General features: G+C 39.9%; 1 protein-coding gene across 2 annotated transcripts; it reads left to right on the top strand.

Annotated features, from left to right (window-relative positions):
• Positions 1-451: 451 nt before the first annotated feature.
• cmya5 (cardiomyopathy associated 5) lies at positions 452-19026 on the top strand. Of its 2 annotated transcripts, none has more exons than XM_030143992.1 (14): positions 452-656; positions 1431-2070; positions 2303-5554; positions 9851-9946; positions 10065-10283; positions 10376-10398; positions 11113-11237; positions 11447-11581; positions 13686-13832; positions 13958-14105; positions 16294-16427; positions 16779-16896; positions 17769-17942; positions 18024-19026. In XM_030143992.1, exons 1-14 carry the CDS (start codon positions 547-549, stop codon positions 18268-18270), a joined length of 5568 nt encoding a protein of 1855 aa, XP_029999852.1. In that variant the 5' UTR covers positions 452-546; the 3' UTR covers positions 18271-19026. The 2 variants fall into 2 exon arrangements, with proteins under 2 accessions (XP_029999852.1, XP_029999851.1); XM_030143991.1 differs by having other exon boundaries at positions 18018-19026.
• The last annotated feature ends 3128 nt before the right edge of the window (positions 19027-22154 follow it).

The raw sequence follows: 22154 nt of genomic DNA, 5'->3' as shown, positions 1-22154 counted from the left end.
CTTATTACACTTAGTTTTATGACTTGCATAATGCCAGTGCCATGGGATAGATACCTAACATGATCTGTGTGTGTGCATCTGGTCCTGCCATCAGCAGCAGAAAGACGGGGGGTACTGTTTCAGCTCAGGGCCTATATTTAACTTAGCAAAGGGGGTTTTGATCTTAAAGTCACATCGCCACATTCAGCTGCTTGTACTGGTGAAGACCAACAGCCCCTTAACACAGAGTTCCCACACTTGTGTCAAATAAAGATATACTGAAATTGTACCTAATCTACGAGTCTGTTGTTATTGTTGTTCTTAACTCAAGGCTGAGACCAGTTCTTTTTATTGCCTTGCCCCTCACTATCTCCACTCCCCTCTTTTCATTCCCTGCTCAGCCTATTTCTGTCCCTCGCTGAGTCAGATGGACACGCTCCCAACATAGATGTAACAAACAGGCAGACCAGCTCCTCTCAATTCATACTGGTTGAATACATTAAGAAGACTCTAAAACAAACACAAAAATTGGAAACTGCAAAGGAACTGCCGCTGGGTAAAATCAAGATGGATGAATGTGAGAGTCTGGACTCTGAGATGACAGAGCTGCAGGAGTGTGGGGCTTCAGAGACCTTCAGCCAAGACGATGAAGATGAGGTGGAGGAACTTCAAAACAGGTATTTATCCATTTGTTCTACACTTCCCTGGATGATACAAGTTAAATTACCTCAACCTTGACTAATTTCTACCTGGTGGAGTTGTGTCTGCTGGAGTGTCTTCTCATTAAATTTGTTGAGTGAAGCTTTGTGGCTCATTCATAATTTGCAAAACTGCTTTGATAAGAGAAAAGAGAAGCATCTCATCAGTGTTTCTAGAGGCTTGACTGGGTATCTGTGCTGCGATATTCACCATCCCATCTTTTGTGTCTCATTTATCATCCTTGTCATGTCATAAATAGTAGAAGACACTGATATGTCGGATGAATCTGAGAGGCCCAGGCATCTTTTCTCTAATATTACATAGATGACGCGTTGGGTCGTCACTTTGCTGCAATCCTCCCGGAGCCAAGTTGTATTCATAGCAGGAGCGACTGCTCAGAGTGCATCTATCACACTGGCACATTGGCACCAGGCACCTACTCTGATGCTGGAGATATACACTTCTCAAGTAGTCATCTTGAGAATAGATTTGCAGGTGTTATCTTGTTTTTGGCTTAGATTTGCTAACCTGCTCTCGTGGTGCAATGCGTGAGCGTGACTTCCATACCTACACATGTTACTCAGATATGTTTTGATTTGATTCATTGGTTTGTCCTCTGCTTACATTTCCACGAGCTGAGCTAAAAGTATCTTCTCCTACAGTCTGACTGTTTAGTCATGCCCTTCCTCTTATGAACGGTGCAAGCTTTCTTTTCTGCTTCCCCTGACCCAGTCTATTCCCCTGTTCTTCAGTCTGCGAGAGGTTGTCCAGGACCAGTCTGTGAAGCCCAAACTCCAGTGCCTAATGGTGGATCCATCGTTCTCCATGGTGACTGTTCAGAGTGAGGACAGTGGTATTGTATGGGAGACAGCCTCCAGCCGCTGTTCTACCCCCTGGGCCTCTGAGACCAGCTCCATCTCTGAAGGCTACAGCATGGATGGCTCTGGAGCTGCAGGAAAGATCACCATCGTCTTTGACGAGGAGAAAATAGTCCGCAGGAGGACGAGGTCCGGAGGAAGGAGCAGCAGGCTCGGGGACAGGCTGAGCCGACCCGGTAGTTCAAGATCAGCATCGGCTTTGGGAGTGGAGAGACTTGAGATGGTAGAGGTTTCTCTTCCTAATGTGAAACAGGAGCAAACCGGAACAGAACCTGACCTGGAAGAATTAAAAAGCAAAGATCAGCAGCTTTTTAGTTTGATTTCAGAGGGTTATGAAATTCTCAACATCAGAGTTCCATCAAAACTTCCCACTGTGGATGAAGAAGAGAGCACAGAGCTGCAAGACAATTTGTCCTATTTGGACCAGACTCCACAGATCAGGTCCAGAAGCCACCATGACTGGACACAAGCACAGAATCATGTTCTGCCAGAGGAAACTGAAGATGCTGATGAGGTATTTATTAAAATGATTTATGATGAGCTGATTCTAACACTAGTGTTGAATTAATTGTGGTTCTTTTCCATTCACATTAATTTAATGTTGTAACTTTTGACTACAAACGTTAGTTGAAATTCACTACTTTTTGAATAAGAAAGTTCAATCTAACCTAACCGAACCTAACTGTTATAAAGTCCTCAGTGTCCTCAGACTGTCCTCTGACTTATTGGTCATAATTTCTCCACAGATCTCAAAGCAAGACTCTGCTCAGCCATCAGGAGACTCAAAGCTTGAAGAAACTCCCACTCCAAAAGAAAGCGGTGACATCGACTACTTTGAGAAGTTTACCCTGGTGGATGAGGTGGTTCCTGGGGAACAAACTGCAGAGCTACAGGATGAAGCAGCAGAGCCAGCAAAGCCTGAAGAAGAGCAAAAGGATGTAAAGGAGGCAGGTGCAGAGCGTAGTCCCTCTGCCTCAGAAGACTCCTTTGTTTTTGTTAGTGATGTGGAAATTGTTGGGGAACACCTGGATGAAGTGTTTTATGGAGAAGGAGCTCCTGCCGATGCGGAGCAGCAGAAAGATGAGGCAGGAACAAGAATCAGACGCCAGAGTTCAGTGAAGGAGAGTGGCTCAGCATTGTTTGGGAGTGAAGAAACAGTCCTCACACCCATCTTCATCTCCCCTGGACCACCTAAGATAATCGACCCCATTCTCCTGGAGGAACCTACTGCCATGTCTTTTATGTATACTGACCTTTATGAGGATGCTGTAGGAGAGAGGAAAAGGAGTGATGAGGAATGCTCTGAGGCAGAGAGTGTGACATCAGAGAAATCATTTAAGAGATGTTTCACAGATACAGAGGAGGCAGACGGATATCTGGAGATGTTCATTTTGAAGGATGAAACTCCCTCCGTGGACGCCCAACCAGACTCAGTGGGCAATGAAAGAGAAGGAAGAATGATGTGGTCACAGAGTAAGTTCGAAATGACAGGATGTTTGACGAGAGCCGTCCAAGAAGAGGAGGTGGAAAAGACCAAAAAGGAGGAAGTAAAGACACAGAAGGAGATCATTCTAGACACAAATGAAGCTTTACAATCTGTAGTATTTGAAGACAAAGATAAACATGTTACAGAAATAGATGGAGAAACGAAAACACACCTCTCCACTGTGACTGAAACTGTGGACATAACCTCAGAGGAATCAGCTCAGGGGTCTAAAGTGATGGAGATGAAGAGTGATGAGGGGGTGAAACCTGACTTTAGTAAAGGTCAGACCGAAGCTCCTGAAAGCATTACTGATGAGCAAATACCTGAGGTTCAACAAGTGGATGATAAAGAAGAAAAAATAGAGGATTGTGAAGAGCACCAGAGGATACAACTCTCCACAGAGACTGAAATAACTTCAGAGGAATCAGCTCAGGAGTCTAAACTGACAGAGAAGAGTGATAAGGAGGTGAAACATGACATTAAAAAAGATCAGACGGAAGCTCCTGAAACCATTACTGATGAGCCGATACCTGAGGTTCAACAGGTGGATGATAAAGAAGAAAAAATAGAGGATTGTGAGGAGCATCAGAGGGAAGAGCCAGAAGAAACACCCTGTGAGCAAAGCAAAACAGAAACTGAGGAACCGTCTCAAAAAGTAGTAGAAATCACTGATGAAGAGTTTGTAAAAGCAGCTGATGAAACAACAGATAAGGCACCTGTTAGCAGTGAGGTTCCACAGGTGGACACTGAATCTGAAATTCTAACAGAAACCACTGAAAAGAGCTCATCTGCAGAGGTAGACACTGACATTAAGACGGTGGCTCCTGGTGATAAAGTAAATGAAGAGCGTATCCCCGTAGTAGAGGCCTCAGAACCTCAGACTGAAAAACAGGAAATCTTGACTGAACCCTCAGGTGTAACAGAGATGACAGCACAAACATCATCAGATGAGGAAAAACACGAAGTCATTTCTGAAAGTGTTCCACCTGTTGAGGTTAGCACTGACTGTGAGTCTGCAGTGCATGCAGTAGTGGAAGTAATTGAGAAAACTGTGCCTGAAAAAGAAATCCAGACCCAAGTTCGGATCGATCTTCAGGAGGTAACCAGTGTTGAGACTAAAGATCTACAGCCAGAAACAGAGAAAGAACCTGAAAATGAGACTGAAGCTGAGACCAAGTTGACAAACAAAACTAAGGCTGATGATCTGTTGTCAGAAGAAACAAAAGCAGATTCAGGTGAGAAACAGCCTGAAATCCTTGAGCCTGAGCATCATCAAGAAGATCAGTCAGAAGAAGGCGAAGCCAAAGTTAAACCACCAACAGAGATTCAGGAGATGGTTAGTGTGGGTGATGAACTGATAGTCCTCGTTCCCAAAGGACAAGCTGTAGAAATGGACATAGAAATCAATCAGCGGTCTGAGAAGATTCCAAAACCTGATGAAGTAGCCGATTCTGAGCCTGTAAGCCCATGTGAACATCTTATAACACCTCAAGACAGCACAGCACAATCAGGGCCTCTTCAAGAGACAAAGACAGAAACAGAGACAGAGTTGCAACCAGAAGGAAAAACTGTGGTTGCTGAAAAGGAAGAAGTACAACTCAGCAATGACTTTGATATGATGGATTTACCTCCTGAATCTGTGGTGGAGGCCGATATAGAGGAGCAAAAGATGGAGCAACCAGCTGCAGATGGTCCAGAGGAGACTGTTGAGGAGCTTGAATATGAGATCATATCTAAACAGGATACTGGAGAGATGCCAGAACCTGAAACACAGATAGATGCAGAGGAATCGCTGCCTGAATCTGCTCAGGACAAAGAAATGACAATGGAGTTGGAGGCAGAAGTTGAGGTGGAGGAGAAAGTCTTAGATGAGGCTCAAAATGAGGAGCTCATCAAGGTTGGATATGAAACCATTGATGCTGAACCTGTGGAAGAGCCCGACACAGAGGAGCAAAAGACGGAGAGGGATTTAGAGGAGGAGGAGACAGTGTTTTCCCCTCTGAGGAGCTTTTCTCCACTGGAGGATTTATCTGGCCTAAACAGAGAAGACATCCAGTCAGGAGCAGCAGAAGAAGTGATAAGTAAACTGGAAGATACCCAAGAAAAAGATGTAATCAAAGAGGAAGAAGAAGTAGAACAAAACATAGAAGAAGAGGGTCTGGAGGTGACTGCTGAGGAGCTTGAATATGAGATAATATCTAAACAAGACGCTAGAGAGATGCCAGAACCAGAGGCACAAAGAGAAGCAGAGGAACCACGATCTGAGTCTGTTCAGGAGGAACAAACAACAAGGGAGGCAGAGGAGAAAGTCTTGGATGAGGAGTTTATCGAGGCTGACTATGAAACCATCGATGCTGAGGAGGAGACTCAGGCCCGATTGGCTGCTGAGCTGCAGGGGATGGACTGGTTCTGTGTCACCTGTGGATGTCTGCTGTTAGAGGACGACTGTGGGTCTGAAGAGCATCACAACCATGAGATTAATGCTGTGGACAGCGTCTATGAGGATACCATGGTAAAGTACAACATGAGTGCACATGCCTACAGTTGACTGTACCATCTGTGTACATACAATCATATTTGTTTGGATGCAAATATAAAATACAGATTAATTATGAGGACAGCCATGATCGGGTCACCAACTGTTTCTAGTGAGGTTAGTCATTAATTTAGACCACACTTTAACTCTGTCACTGGATTTTACTTCCAGACTCCACTCATTCCCATTACTTCTTCTTTTAATCGTTACAAAACGTTTAAATTTCCCTGAATAAATTAGTAATATCCTAAAATCTTGAACTACTACAACTAGAACTAGAACTCTTAAAGATCTAAACAGCCACTGTCAACCAAAAGCATCTACTGATTCAAAAGGTTTAATAACTTCTGAACCACTAATCTTATCAACACACTGAAATTTATTTCAGATAAAATGAAATTTCTCAGCATTTCAGTAGCATCAAATGTGTGTTTTTTTATGTTTTAGGCTCTATGTTTCTGTCTGTTCCTTTTAAGAGTTCACGTAGTTGTTCAGATGTTTGATCTTTATTATGACATCATTTAATCATACAGCAGCTCATCATCACACATTACCAGCCTCATTACAACACATAGATATAGTCATTGCTACATGACTTTACTGGCATTAGTTGAGGTCATCATATAATAAACTGCTCTTAAATTTGTCAGCTATAACTTTTCCCCTCATTGCCTGCCGACTGTGTGTTCCTAGGATGTTGACGCACTGTGGCCGAGCACATTGAATTGTTGTGATGTAATGCTCCACTCTGATCAGTGGAAAGGTCCGGTGTGGCATCATCATGTGGAGTCTGATATATGAGTCAGACTCGTCTTCCTCGCTGTCCCTCCGGGTCAGCAGAGGGTCAGCCATCTGTTTTCTTTAATCTGTGTTAATGTAAAGTACTGCTTCTCAACTGATCTGGCCTATGGACCCACAATGTCACTACGGTCATTAAATCACGACCTGCGCAGATGATAATAAACTGAGATGAATGAATATCACAACTGCACAAGTGAGTTGACACACAAAATATGCAAGACTCACAAAACTGGCTGTTTTAACAAAACAGAAGGTTTTCCGCTCTAAATGGCTTTATTTTATGTCCCCCACTTTGGTTTCAGTCCTATCAACACATGTTCAGAGTTATACACCATTGGCCATAAAAGGTGAGATAATTTTGTTTTCAGACAAATTCCTTTTTTTTTTTTTTTTAATTTCTATTTATATCCATCAGTGATCACCTTTGACCAGGTGCAAAAACTACATATTGAGTCCCAGTTACACAGAATAAATCCAATTGTCATAATCATTTCATGACAAGAGGTGAAAAATATTTTATTCCAACTTTATATTTATATTTATCTTGCCTATGGACATCTTTCAATCAAGCATTTGCTTTGATAATTGACAGCTATTCCAGACTATGACACATCTGTAAAAACAAATGTCTGACATCAGATTGCGATTAACCATTAAACAGCAAAGGTTTTATTTATTTTTGTTTTTAATTAGATACTTTGCAACCCACTTGAAATGAGTACACAACCCACTTACATGTTATGACCCACCAATTTGAGAAAGCTGAGTGTGAAATACCTTCTTGTCATATAAAACATTATTTTATAGGCTTTTATCTGCATTGTAGCTTGTATTTAACCTGTACTTATATTTATTATTCTTTTATTAACCTTTATTTAACCAGGAAAACCTCACTGAGATTAAAAATCTGTTTTCCAGCAGTGTCCTGGCCAAGATGGGCAGCAGTACATTAAATAGTTACAGACACAAACTTTCATACATAAAAACAAAAACAAGTATTCAATACATAAAAAAGCACAAAATCAATATTGAAATCATCAAGCAGGTATTGACTGAAGCAATGCTACCTCTTGTATTTCAAGGCGTTGGTGTTGATGGAAGTTTTAGGCAGTTCCGCTATGGAGAATGTGATGGAAGATGGTGGAAGATTCCGGTGTGATACTGTATTTATGTGAATCACTGACAGCTGGGCTGTAAATAAGACTAAGATCAAAGCTGCAAAGACAACTCTGACTCCAGCAGATAGAAGTACCATACATTCAGATCCTCCCTAGAGGAGAAAACTGATCCTGACAGCTTCACCAAAACAACTTTAAAACTGTATTGAGTCCAAGTTTCTGTTGTGAACTGTCCGATTAACTCTCCAGACACCGATATGTGCAAGTATGGCACTCATTCACCCACACACACAAACACACACCTGTTAACTGACTCTTATGGCGAGACAGTCAGCCATTCCACAGTAGGAGGAAGGTGATCACTGACCAAGCCTTGACCTATTTACATGTGAGCTGTTTTAAGGTGGTGGCGGGGGATTGCCCGCTGCGTTTCATGTGGAAATATCTGACCTACAATCTCACCTTGAAAATAAATTTGGCAGCACTTGTATGGCTAAAGAACACAACTCTCATTCTCCTCTTAATTAGGACTCAATAAATCCATCAGATTATTCAAATAGAATCCACTTTTCAGAGGTGGAATCAGTAATTGTTCCCACAAAACAGCTGCATTTAGAGTTTACTGTATTTCTGTATTATCTCAACAAATGAAGAAAATAACTATACTCTCATGAAGCAAATTTGAAGTGTACTCATGTGATTTGTCAGTTAAATCTGTCAACCATATCTAATTCTTATCAGTGATGTTACAGCTGATGTTTTCCATTTCCTGTCAAAGACAAATACACATATCACTGAAGTTTACCTTAAAGACTTTGTGCAAAGTTGTAAAAGAATCTGTTTTAACCTAACATCAACTCTTATGGACCTGTTGCTTTAGCCCCTTTTAGACTAATGTCTCAAATTCACCTCAATATTCCACTGTTTTTATAATGAGGTGCTGCTCAACACTCACTGTGAATATACATATGTTACCTGGCTCCCTATGATCTCTGATGTTCATGGATCAACGTCGACACCCTGTTTTTGTAATGGCATTCTTAATTTCATGACATTCTGCTGATTTGATGATGAATGATTGGATGATTTTTGTGTTGTTTGGGTTGTTGACCTGAATAACTGATCAACAGCAGCACTAAAATAATCTACATACCTGAGATTTGGGAAAATTTCTGTGATTACTAATATGGCAATTTTGTCAATTATGCCTATTGTCACTAATTTGCATCATAGTCATTGTAGGTGCTATATTCAAATGAACAATTTAGGATCTACGTCACAGCAACAATACAAATATTTATTTTTCCATAATTGTAAATACAATAAATTTAGGCAGTAAGGGTAAATATTAGGATGCCTAAAAACCCTTAAGTAGTAAAAACAGGACTGAAACAAGTGGTGCCAGGCACAACAAACCATGCCCCTCACACGTATTTAGCTCATTATAAACAAACTAGTGCGCTGACCCGTGGGGATCCATGGGTTCTAGATGTGGTCGTTTTTATGCTGCTGTGTATTCACGCATGCTGTACTGCATTTGTCCAGCAGTCACCGCCAAAGCATTGTGGGTCTAGCAACGTGATTGTAAGGCTATTGTATTCCAAAATTACTAATATCTCCCAAAATATTGGTCCTATGAACTTGTTGTTTTCGCCAGTCTGTTCCTTGACCAAAAATACATAAGTATGGCAAACTGCAGCAGTCAGCTCTTTTGTGTGAATCCCCAGACACATATGCATACACGCACGCACGCACACATGCACACACACACACATACACACACACACAGAGGCTACTTTGGCTTTTATAATATAGATGGAAAGATTTTTAAAAATCCTAAAAAATTTGAACTTTGACCTACCTTTCCAAAAATGTAATGACATCTATTCTGGGTCACTGGCAATCTAGAAACCTAATTTGGTAAGAAGTGAACCAGTAGTTTTTCTGCAAAAATGTTAACAAACAAACAAACAAACAAGCAAACCAAACCAAAAACAATACCCCTTGCCTCCCCTCCGGGGAGGCCATAGTTTAGGATTGTGGTTTGATTCAGGGCTATCAAGTTGTGCATGATAGCCCTGTGCACAATTTATGTTACCTTATTTTAAGTCCTAAACCCTTAAGTTTTGTTAAAGACTCCTGAAGCTTACCCAGTGGTGCACTGTGCTTCAGTGTTTTAATCCTTACAGAGCACTCATGCAGTGATTTTCTTCCTTCTGGTAAAACTGCATTACTGTTTTCCTCTGATAATGGTTTGATGCAGAGGTTCTGGTTCTGTAGTGATGGTCTTCTGCTGATGTTAGATGTTCTTGGTTATAAATGTGACCTTAACAAACTGGTCTTTGAATAACAGGAGAAGCTGAGTAACATGATCTCAGAGCTGCAGGGGAGGTCTGAGAACATCGAGGATATGGTGTCTGAGCTGGAGCTGGCCTACAACACTGTGGAGGTAGAGGAAACACCTTTACCTTCCTTGTTGGAGAGAATTTATATTGTAAAAGTCAATCACAGACATCATCTTTTGCTGTCATTAGATACATACTGTGTATTTCTCTTCTCATGATCAGGACCAGTTCACAGAGACAGAGGCAGCAATGCAGGCTCAGAATGAGGAGATGATGGCTCTGGTAATGGAGCAGTACAACAGTATGTCAGTCAGTATGGAGGAGGAGAAGAAGGCCAAGCTGGAGCAGCTCTATGACCAAATAGTCTCCTTCCAGGAGAGCATCGACTCTGCCAAAGCGACGCTGGAGACCACAGCCAGAGAGGCTGAGACCGACGCACGGGTGAGTAGGGACACTTCTGACAAATACTGGTACGTGATTGGTGGAAATACTTTTAGTCTAGTTTCTGATGAATCCACATTTAATCTCAACAGTCACCTGAAGACATTCGAACAAGGTAAGTTCAGTGAATGAAGTATGAACTAGAAGGATTTTGAAGTTTTTACTAACATGTATTTTATGCTAATAATCAGTAAAGCTTGTTGATTGATCTGCAGAACTACTGTATGACCAATGCAGTGTGCCCTAATCAGATTATTTATCAAAAAGGGGTTGATTTTCCTTCATATTTTGCTTTGCATGTTTAACATATTGCCAGAGGTGGAAGACAAAGGAAGAAATGACACAGTTTAAAACCAAAAGTACTGTAAAGCAGAATGAGCAAAATGTATTTAAAGAATAAAAAGTAAGTACCATAACAATAAGTAACTTTTGTTAAACTGTTACTCCAGAATATCATTAATTATTCCATTTATATCTATAAGAGCATTTTAATCTTGTATGTTGTCAATGTGGGGCCAATTTTAAGCTTCATTAACTACTATAAATGTATAGTAGTTCTGTGTTAAATGGAATATCATATGTTGTTTTTAATTAAAAAGCAACTGTGTCAAGTAAATGTGGTGGAGAAAAAGTACTGACCTCTAAAATGTTTTACAAAGAAAATCCTCACTGAAGTGCCAAGAAGGTTGTACCTTACGTTAGTGTTTGAGTAGAAGTATTTATTTATATTCCACCTCTGCCTATTGTGTGGTATTTTTCATTCACCGTGTGTCTACTTTGAGGCCTTTTGGTTGTGGCCAGAGGCAAACATCTGTCGCTGTGTGTTCAGGCTGAAGGCGGCTCTGGACTCTGCCATGTCGCTGGAGCTGGGTCCCCGGGGGCTGCTGGTGTTTGAGGACTACGCCAAGGGCAACACCGCCAGCTCACACTTAGCACAACGCAAGGGAATCCCAGGTAGGTCTGGTGTAAATGAATCCATCCAGACTTATCTGAAATGTGCAGGAGGTCTGGTGTCTTGTCATTTGAATTATTATTATTATTGACCTTTAGTGTCTGTGTAGGTTCTCATTTGCCCAGGTCCTCATTCTTCTTGGTAGTTGTTCTCGGGTCAACTGGACTGGTTTAACTGGTTGACCTTTAACATTTCTCTGTGTTTTCCTCAGTGCCTCAGAAGCCGACACTTCAGCCCCAGGAGCCCAGCTCAGCCACCTGCACCAGTGTCACTGTTTACTGGAAGGTTAACCCTGAAGACGTCATCGACTGCTTCCAGGTCTACTGTATGGAAGACCCACAAGGAAGTAAGCGGATAAATATCTTTATAAATATTAACACAAGTCCAATTGATCATTTTTCATTATTGTGACATAAAAATATAATCACAGAATAAATTATTTTTCCCACACATTCCACTTCTTAGCATTGGAGCACTAAATGCTGTATTTCAATACATACTGGAAGTATTTGACCTGAGTCTTTTCCTTTTAAACTACTTCACTCCTTTTCATCTCAGAGCTAAATATTAACCTTTTTACTCCACTACATATGTCTGTTGTCCACAATGGATAATACACAGTTACCCATAAAATTGGAATAAAATGTTTTTACCTCTTCTCATGAAATGATTATGATAATGTGTTTTATTCTTGATGGATAAAGTGTAACTAGGGCAGTATGTAATCATTGCTCGCGATGTGTAATAAAAAGAAGAATTTATTTGAAAACAATATTTTTTCCAACATTACGGGCAACACTGTTTAACCGGCTTTTATAATTCAACACGTTATTGTTTTTGCATTTTTAGCATCATACATCTGATGATCACATTGCAGATATCTCAGATCTTAACAGTTTTACAGGTTTTCTCTTTAAGCTTCTCACCTGGTTTAGTTTTAGTAAATGTTCAAATCATCAAACGTCTCACCAGTAACCATACAGTTGCACTAAAGTACACTAGAAGTAAAAAGATTTAAGTTTAAGTCAGCATTATTGTCAGTTTTTTCCCCATATGCACATTGCATGCAGAAAACTGAAATTACAAGACTCTATAAGGCCCCACGGTGTAAAATGAGCATAGTAGAAAAAATACCCAAAAATAGAAAAAGCAGTATAGCATATAACTATAAACTATAAACAATATAACTATAAACATAGAATATAACAATAAACAGCAGAGACAATAAATAGACAATAAAGTTGCAACAGTGAAGTTAAACAGTTGAAGTACTGGTAATAGAAGTTATTGATTTAAAATGACATATACAATATGTGCAATAAAGTAAAGTTGCAAGTGGCTGGAACTGTCCCTGAGATCAGTGTGTGTGTGTGTGTGTGTGTGTGTGTGTGTGTGTGTGTGTGTGTGTGTGTGTGTGTGGGGTTCTAACCATCTTCATCTTGAGCAGAACCAACAGCAACAGCCGCATCACTAATATCAAACCAATATGCCAGTTTACAGTGTAAGTAAATATTTCAGTCAAACGGACCAAACTTCTTTTTTACCAGTATTTTTACTAACTACATTTTGCCGATGATACTTACATATTTTACTTTAGTAGGATTTTCATGCAGGACTGTATTTGCTTTTAGTGGAACATTGCTGTATTGGTACTAGGGATGTAACGATATGAAAATTTCATATCACGGTTACTGTGACCAAAATTATCACGGTTATCATTATTATCGCGGTATTATTGAAATTGTGCTCAAAATGTTCAGAAAATACTTACACACACACTGAAATACTTCAACCAAGTTGTATTTAAATAAAATAAAATAAAATAATTGGCACAATGTACCTTCTGTTGGCAGAAATATTCAAATATTAACCCTTAGTGGTCTGAGCCTATTTTGGCCATTTTTCAGTACTTTTGATTTTACCTTTATATACTATATAAATAAATGTTTACTATACCCATGTTTGGTATCTTTTTTTTTTCAGCACAACTTCATCAGTCTCATCTGCCAATTATTTTTTTCACTTTAACCGACTATATCAACACAAAAGGCCAGAAAACACAAAAAAATAAAATAAAATTCGATTTGAAAAATGTATATACTTTATTGCATAAATAACACAAAGATGCTTAACAAACCTTTTCAAAGACTTTAAAAGTGAATATTGGTTCTAAATATTAGGTATATAAAATCAAAATTGTAATAAATTAAAACTATTCTTGAATATTTGACTTAAAGCATATCTTTACATAGGGTTTTTTCCCCTAAAAGTGCAGTAATTAAACACAGTTATCATGATAATTAGATTTAAACGGTAATACTAACCGTCTGCAATTTTACTGCGGTTTATAGTTATACTGGTTATATAGTTATTATAGTTAGTTACTGTATAGTATATAGTTATACTGCTTCTCCATTAATAAAGGTCTTTGTTTCCATGGTTATCCACAGCTGTGTCTGAGGAGTACCGTGTGACAGTGAAGGAGAGTTACTGTGTTCTGGAGGAGCTCGAGCCTGACAAAACGTACAAGGTGTGGGTGATGGCTGTCAACTACACTGGCTGCTCTCTGCCCAGTGAGAGGCTCATCTTCAGAACAGGTCAGTCTGAACACCAGAGCTTCAAACAATACAGCTTTCAGTTCTAATCTTATAGTGTTATACTAATGGGAGTTCGAATCAGTGATTTTTCATCCATCTTACATTTATTCCTCTGTTTAATGTAGCTCCATCGGTGCCAGTGATCGACACTGAGCGGTGTACTGTGCTATGGGACTCAGCCACTCTGCGCTGGAGCTCTGCAGAACAGACTTCAGAACAAAGTTACACCTTGGAGTACTGTCGACAGTATGAACTGGAAGGAGAGGGTCTCAGGTGGGTCTCACACTGTGCTCAACAGGTACTATGACTGTTTAAATGTCACTCTGGGAAAGACACCATTCAGCCATAATATTCTGACCACTGACAGGAGAAGTGGTAATAATACTGAATATTTCATGACCTTTCACTGGGTTTGATTATCAGGCTGAAAGTGAACATTTAGTCCTTGAAGCTGACGTGTTGGAAGCAGTAAAATGAGCAACATAAGGAACTGAGTGACCCAGTCCATATTGTAATGGTGATGACTGGGCCAGAGCATCTCCACAACTGCAGGTCCTGAAATGGACTAAAGAAGGACATCCCAATCTCAGGACCATTGATCATCTGTGGAAAGTGTTGGACAAATAAATCTGATCCATGGAGGTCCACCTTTCTACTTCCAGGACTTCATGGATCTGCTGCTAACATCTTGGTCCAGACACCACAGCACACCTTCAGAGGTCTGGTGGAGTCTAGGCCTCAGGTCAGAGCTGTTTTTGTAGAAAAAGGGGAACCTACACAATTGAGGACTTGCAGCTGACGTCACTGGTCATGTGATTGTTGTTTACATCGCCATATTGGTAGGCACGCTATCTGGATCCAGAAAGTCAGAACTGTTGCTTTATATCGTGTTTTTCTTTGGACTCGTGTTTGCGTGTTTTGTTATTTGCGAGTATGTCTGCTTGTAATAAAGGCACCATAGATGAGTTTCAGTGTTTACTAACAACAGTGATGCGCGCAACTCGGAGGCAAAAACACTAGTACCAGCTCCCAGCCGGCTCACATCAGCCGCGTACACCTCCAGGCTCTGCCCCGGAACTCGTGAACGAGCCGATATGTTAGCTCTAAAACGGTCCATTAACTGTCTCTGTCCATAAGCCGATCCCATCTTCTCTTTCACGGCCGCATAATTTGACTTGACCGCATGGGGAAGGCTGTCCCATAGTAGAAAAGCAGACTTGCACAGACGGGTGGGGAGTATTCTCACCAGCTCCAGCTGAACTCACCTGTGTCGCCCGCTGTAGCTCCGACTGCCACTTCCAGCTGAGGAAACTCTGGCTGCCATCGCCGGCAAAGGGAGCAGGTAGATCCACAATCACTCTCTCTCTATAGGGTGATAGGTCGGGGGAAGCCCTCCTGGTAGGTTTAAAGGGGTCTTCATCACCGTACCACATGATGACAATTCTTTTTTTCCCACGCCGCTTAGCGCAACAGGCACGCAGGCTAACTATACTGAGAAGCTACGCTGACCGCGGCTGTAACTATAAACAGTGGTCAGCAGAACAGAACCACTGCTGCCACCAATGGAACCGAGCGGTCTGTATGCCGAACTTTTATCCTTGGTGAAAGCTAAGTAATAAACAGCACACAGGAGTTTAGCAGGTCCATCGTTTAACACGTTGTACGATCCAAGGAAAGCTTGCCTACCAATATGGCGTCGTAAACAGAAAACCACGTGATCATGTGACGTATGTACAAAACCTCAAAATGAGACAGGTGGTAATAATGTTCTGATTCCACGTATGCTCGACTGGTTGTTGTTGTAGATACTTTTGGTGGGTTCTAATCACTTTACTCTGGGAATGAACAACATCTGGAGATGCTCTGACCCAGTGATTTGACCATCACAGTTTACTCACAACTTTAAAGGTTATTCAGTAAATGTATGTCTATATGTTTGTATACTGTATATTGAACAGTGATTAGTTGCGTGAATAAATTACAAAATGAATATAATTGTAATCATTTATAATTATTGAAAATGTATTTCAATGAGAGTTACTGAGAAAAAATTATCTGATTATGAAGGAGTTACAGCTGAAAATATGTTTTTCTTTTAAAACCAATTACATTTTTCGCATTTTGTTTAATTTCTGACTTGTTTGTGATCTGTGTACTTGTGACTGTTTTAGTGGCAGTTCTCAAAAGTCAAAACATACTAATCTTAATTAGAATTCTACTAAAAGACTTTTGTTTAATGTTGGACAGTAATCCATGTTGGAGACTGTTGTAAAATTTATAATGCCTGGTTCAGTGTATATTTCTAGAACTTTTCAGCTTAATTTCCCAGTTACAACATAAGTTACAGTACTTTGGTTAAAAGCTGAAATGAATGACATTAAAGTACAGGGTTAATTAGTCATCTGTATCTTCCATTTCAAATGTCATGTTCTGAATGTTTGGGTGCCTACATTTCTGTCAGATCTATCTCAGGTATCAAAACCCTGGAACAGAGAGTTCTCCTCCAGCCAAATGAGAACTATCTGTTCTACATTAAAGCTGTGAATGAAGCTGGAGCCAGTGAGCAGAGCGAAGCTGCACTCATTTCCACAAAAGGTGAAAACTAAAAATATATTTGAATACATAAATTCATGTGTTTGTTTACAATATTTTTCTATACTTTAAATCCAGGTTAAACACCCACCTGTTCTCAGCTGTATTTGAATAGAGTTCTTATTCAGAAGTTCAGATCTACACTGTTTCTTTTAAGCTTAAAGTTTTTATCTGTTATATCTGTTTTATCTGTTTATCTGTTTATTTATTTATTTTTAATGCCTATACTTTTTATTACCTCCCCTGCCCCCTGCTGTAATGCTTTTATGTTTTATGTAAAGCACTTTGAATTGTCTTGGCCATGAAATGTGCTATATAAATAGACCTGCCTTGCCTTACTGTTCCTGTTTTAAGGAACGAGGTTTCATCTGCTGAAAGCCTCGGCTCATCCTGCTTTAGAGCTGTCAGTGGACCAGACCACCCTGCACTATCACCAGGACACATATGAAAACACACCAACCACGGATAAACCGTAAGTTTAACATCCCTCAGACCCTGATGAGACCATTAATAATCCCCTCCAGCCATGCTAGAAGACTACCTGGATAATAGTTTAATTCTTCTTGTTCAAACATCACCTACATGACCTCACAATATATTATTGTTAATGTCAAAGGTTGAACTGTTGAACAATAGATTTCCTGTTCTCGTAAGTCAGAGTTCAGTATCTTAGCAGTGACATCTATGAAAGTGAAAAGTGTTGAAACAAATGGGTCATATCTGATGACCATGAAAAGATGACAAACTGCATTTTACACCAATCGTGTACATGTATTGGTAGGATTAGTGGATAAACAGTTATTGATCAGTTTACATCAGTAGATGCTTTTGGTTGCCAGTGGATGTTTGGGTCTTTATGGGTTAAAACAGAGAAAACTAAAGAAAATGTTTTTTTATCCTGCAAATTATATCATTGTTTCAGCAAACACTGACATTTATCAAACTACATGGGTTTTACTGGTGAATCAATGTTAAAGAAAATGACTGTTTTCATATTCACTACAGAGCCTCTGAATGTCCAAATGGGTTAAATCTGATGACACTAGAAATGGGAAAAACTGTATTTTATCTGAATTATTTACATACTGACAGGATTAGTGGCTCAAAAGTTATTAATATTTTAGTGGATATTTTTGTTTGGACTATTTAGGACTTGAAGGATTAAAGGGACAGTGCTTTGTCTTAAAGATAATTGTGATGTTCGTCCTCTGTTTTTCCTGTAGTACTAGTTCGACTATGTCGTAATCAGCAAAATATGTATACAAAATAAATCAACCTACATCCACAAAGCCCACAGATTAAAGCTTTGAGAGGAGCTGGACCTCAGCCTATGTGTTTTTTCAGATGTCCATCCATTCTGGGTGAGCTGTTGCCGGTCAATGGACAGTATTACTGGGAAACCATTGTCTCAGGGAGCACAGCGTACAGACTCGGTGTGTCTTACAGCACAGCCAGAGACAGACCACTGGGTGAAAGCAGCCTGTCGTGGTGTCTGCAGTGTGTCCCTGCACCTTCAGGGTATGTACATATGAGTCTCAGTGTTTATAAGAAACATCCTTTGATGGTTTTGATCTAAATCCTCTGTGTTTTCAGTTGTAGGTATCAGCTGCTCCACGGTGAAGCTCAGTCCAGTTTGTTTGTGATCGAGGTACCTGAACGGGTGGGGGTTCTCCTGGATTACCAGCTCAGTCGTCTGTCTTTCTACAACGCCCAGAGCGGTCAGTTGTTAGGTACCTTCAACCAGCGCTTCACCCAGCCCTGTCATCCGGCTCTGGCTCTGGAGATGCCGGGCAGTTTGGAGGTCTGCATGGTGCAGGAGATGCCAGAGTTCACGAAGGACAGCTAGCTCCTCTTCAGCTGCCTTACATAGTGAAGTGTTTACAGCTCATATTGGACTTTTGTTCATTAGAATCTGCTGTTTGTATAAGATGTAAAATGACCACTGTTGAGTTCTTCATTTAGATCAGAGAGGACCCAAAATCTACAAAAAGCAGATGATGTGATCAGTTCCTGTTCTTCTAAAGAGGGCCTCATTGAAGGGTTTGTGTTTTTAGTGAAACTTGATCAGTGTAGTGTTCCGTTAAAAAGTCTTCAGTTTAACATTAATTCAGAAATAGTCAGAAAAAAAGAGTCAGAAGTAAAAAATATCTTGTAAATTTTAAAAACAGGGGAATTGCAATTGAATGATTTGTGTCATTATAACAGGATTGAGATTGACTGCCTTCATTTTGTTTTTCTTGTTTTTTTGCAAAAGTGAGATATTGTGGAGTATTTTATAATAATTAATACACTAATGTGACAAACTTTGTACTATTTTATAATCATTCTGTGATTTATTGTTTCTGTATTTAATCCTCAAATATAAACTGTATCATTTGGCAAACGTCTTCTGTGAACCCAAACTTTACGCAATTAATTTATAGTTTCACACACCACACTACAGCACTTTTTAAACTGTGTTTCATAATGTGAATTTGTGTAAATAACCCTTTGTAAACAGATTTATTCCGTTCTATATTTTGTTATGGATGTGAACTACAGTAAATGCAGATGAACTGTTTTCTTTTCCTGTCGTGTGAACTGAGTTTCATGTTTTTGCTGAATGAACACAATGAATGAATGACATTTTCATTTGCACAATAAGTCTGTTTGTATGGTGTCATTTTTAAAAGTACTGTTACCACCAGAGGGCCTCAGTACTCCATCAGTACACATTTTATTTGGCAACTCAAATGCTTTTCCAATAACTGTTTGCACCTGAAGATGAAGACCATGACAACATTAGGGAAATAATGACCTGAGGTCTGACATCACTTATACTCTCTAGATGCAGATTTTAACACATTCTATAACAACTATGCTACACTAAACCAGCCCTGATATTAAATTAAGGCCATATTATTATTTTTTTTAAATTATTTTTTATTTTTCCTAAAAATCACCACACAGTACACCAGTTCTCTTTTGTACATTACATTTTCTCTAAATCATAGCGCACACATTTCAATCTGGCCAGATTGACACCATTCCAGTAAAAACAGATTTTCTGTTCATCTTGGCTGCTGTAGATTTTCTTAGCTACACACCCTCCTGTCACAGTTACATGGTTTTCCAGAGGACATGGCATTTCTGTCATTTCCCACCTATTATGTCACACATTTCCAAGCACTAGTACTTTTTCTCCTCATCTCTGACACCTTTCCCTGTTTATGAGGAAAGAGAAAGGGAGGGAGAGGAAGAAGAGGATTGTGGGGCAAACATGTGCAGATGATCTGGGGAAAGGTCCTGGTTTCCACATGATCTGCAGGATGGTAAACTGAGCGTGGGTTGACTCTGACTTTCTTCAGCTGTGGGATGGTTCATGATGCTAACAGAACAGATTAATTCCAGGAACAGCAATCCATTATTGTATCTGAATTTAGGAGAGCTTCCTTTTTCGATCAACAGAAAGTAAAAGTACACTAAATTGGTCAAATCAAAACTGAATTCATTCTCATAACTGAAAGGGTCATAAGAATAATTCAGTCAAAACTAAGCAACATAGATACTTTTCGCAACTACAAGTGAGATAATGGTGTTGTTAAATATGAACAAATACAAATCCTACTTGACTGCAGACACATGTTTTGTTTAATCTGTGTTTCTGCATGTACTACTCTGAGTAATCAACCAGGAGAAGCCTCAGCAGGAGTGTGTCACACGCCAGATGACCTGGACAATATCTAATGACAACTATGCATCTTTTCCTCTCAGTTTCATTGCTTTTCCATGTCTGAGGCCAAAACTAAACAAAGAACTCTCTGTTCTCCCAACATCTTCGTATCCTAAAACACAATCAGAGAGGCAGGCGTTATGGGAAAGGATGAAACTATCTGTAATAATTACTGGAAAAACAAATCACTCCAGTAACACCCCTCGCTGCACTGCACTAAATGAAAATAGGAGGCTTTTAACTCTTTAATAACACTTTAATATACACCTATTTACCATAGTATTATGACCAATGCCAAAGTGGGGTTCATTTTGATTGTCATCACAGTGGGTGGGGTATATTAGGCAGCTAGTGAATATTAATAGAAACAGCAAAAATAGGTAAGAGTAGGGATATGAGTAACTTTAACAAGGGTGAGATTGTGGTGGTCAAATCATTGGGTCAGAGCATCTCCACATCTTGTTGTTCATTCCCAGAGTAAAGTGTGTAATACCTACCAAAAGTATCTAAAGAACAACAACAAGATCTCAACCAGTTGAGCATCTATGGCAGGGGTATTCAAATCCAGTCCTCGAGGGCCAGTATTCTGCATGTTCTAGGTAGTTACAGGGTGGGGAAGCAAAATTTACAATATTTTGAGGCAGGGATTGAAAGACAGTGTATGACCAATTAGTTTATTGAAAGTCATGAGAATTTATTTGCCACAAGAAAATTTACATAATAGAAAATGTTTTTATTCTGTGTCCTCCTTTCTCAATAACTGCCTTCACACGCTTCCTGAAACTTGCGCAAGTGTTCCTCAAATATTCGGGTGACAACTTCTCCCATTCTTCTTTAATAGTATCTTCCAGACTTTCTCGTAATAGTTTTGCTCATAGTCATTCTCTTCTTTACATTATAAACAGTCTTTATGGACACCCCAACTATTTTGGAAATCTCCTTTGGTGTAACGAGTGCATTCAACAAATCACACACTCTTTGATGTTTGCTTTCCTGATTACTCATATGGGCAAAAGTTTCTGAAAAGGTATGGATAATAGTGTTAGGTATGATTATGACATCAATATATGTTTGGTTTCAAAACAATTGACATAGTGCCTGCTGAGAAAAAAACTACTAAATGTTCATTGTAAATTTTGCTTCCCCACCCTGTACTTCTTCCAGCACACCTAATTCAATTAACGATCAGCTCATCGTCAAGCTCTGCAGAAGCCTGGTAATGATGTAATGGCTTCCAGGTGTGATGGAAGAGGGAAACATCTAAAACATGCAGGATACTGGCCCTCAAGGACTGGATTTGAATACCCATGATGTGGGTATTCTATGGCATCTGACCTGAGGCCTAGACTCCACCAGACCTCTGAAGGTGTGCTGTGGTATCTGGACCAAGATGTTAGCAGCAGATCCATGAAGTCCTGGAACTAGAGAGGTGGACCTTTCATGGATCAGATTTATTTGTCCTACACCAACCACAGATGATCAATGGTCCTGAGATCGGGATGTTCTTCTTTAGTCCAGTATTGGTTAGTACTAACCACTGCAGACCAGGAACACCCAACAGGACCTGCATTTGTGGAGATACTCTGACCCAGTCATCACCGTTACAACATAAACCTGGTCAAAGTCACTCAGTTCCTTACATTAATCTTTTCTTTTTTTGCTTCCAACACATCAACTTCAAGGACTAAATGTTCACTTACTGCCTAATATACATATATATATATCCAAACCACTGAAAGGTGCCATTGTCATAAAATAACTAGAAGCACTCGGAGAGTGCAGACCTCCGCCAAGGCTGATCAGTGGCCCCCCCCCCGTGGGCCCCCCCACCCCCGATCACCACCAAAATTTAATCATTTCTTCCTTATCCCATTTCCAACAAACCCTGAAAATTTCATCCAAATCTGTCCATAACTTTTTGAGTTATGTTGCACACTAACGGACAGACAAACAAACAGACAAACAAACCCTGGCAAAAACATAACCTCCTTGGCGGAGGTAATCAATATTATTGCAAC

Source organism: Sphaeramia orbicularis, chromosome 9 (genome assembly GCF_902148855.1).
Source record: "Sphaeramia orbicularis chromosome 9, fSphaOr1.1, whole genome shotgun sequence".
Lineage (NCBI taxonomy): Eukaryota > Metazoa > Chordata > Actinopteri > Kurtiformes > Apogonidae > Sphaeramia > Sphaeramia orbicularis.
The sequence above is the reverse complement of the archived record's forward strand: the minus strand, read 5'-3'. Positions and strand labels throughout refer to the sequence as shown.

Excerpts from the sequence above, each read along its gene's own strand:
- cmya5 (XM_030143991.1), top strand. The coding sequence starts at position 547 with ATGGATGAATGTGAGAGTCTGGACTCTGAGATGACAGAGCTGCAGGAG. Across the intron at positions 13,833-13,957 it reads GAGGCTCATCTTCAGAACAG|CTCCATCGGTGCCAGTGATC; the intron begins GTCAGTCTGAAC and ends TGTTTAATGTAG. Across the intron at positions 17,943-18,017 it reads TGTGTCCCTGCACCTTCAGG|TTGTAGGTATCAGCTGCTCC; the intron begins GTATGTACATAT and ends CTGTGTTTTCAG.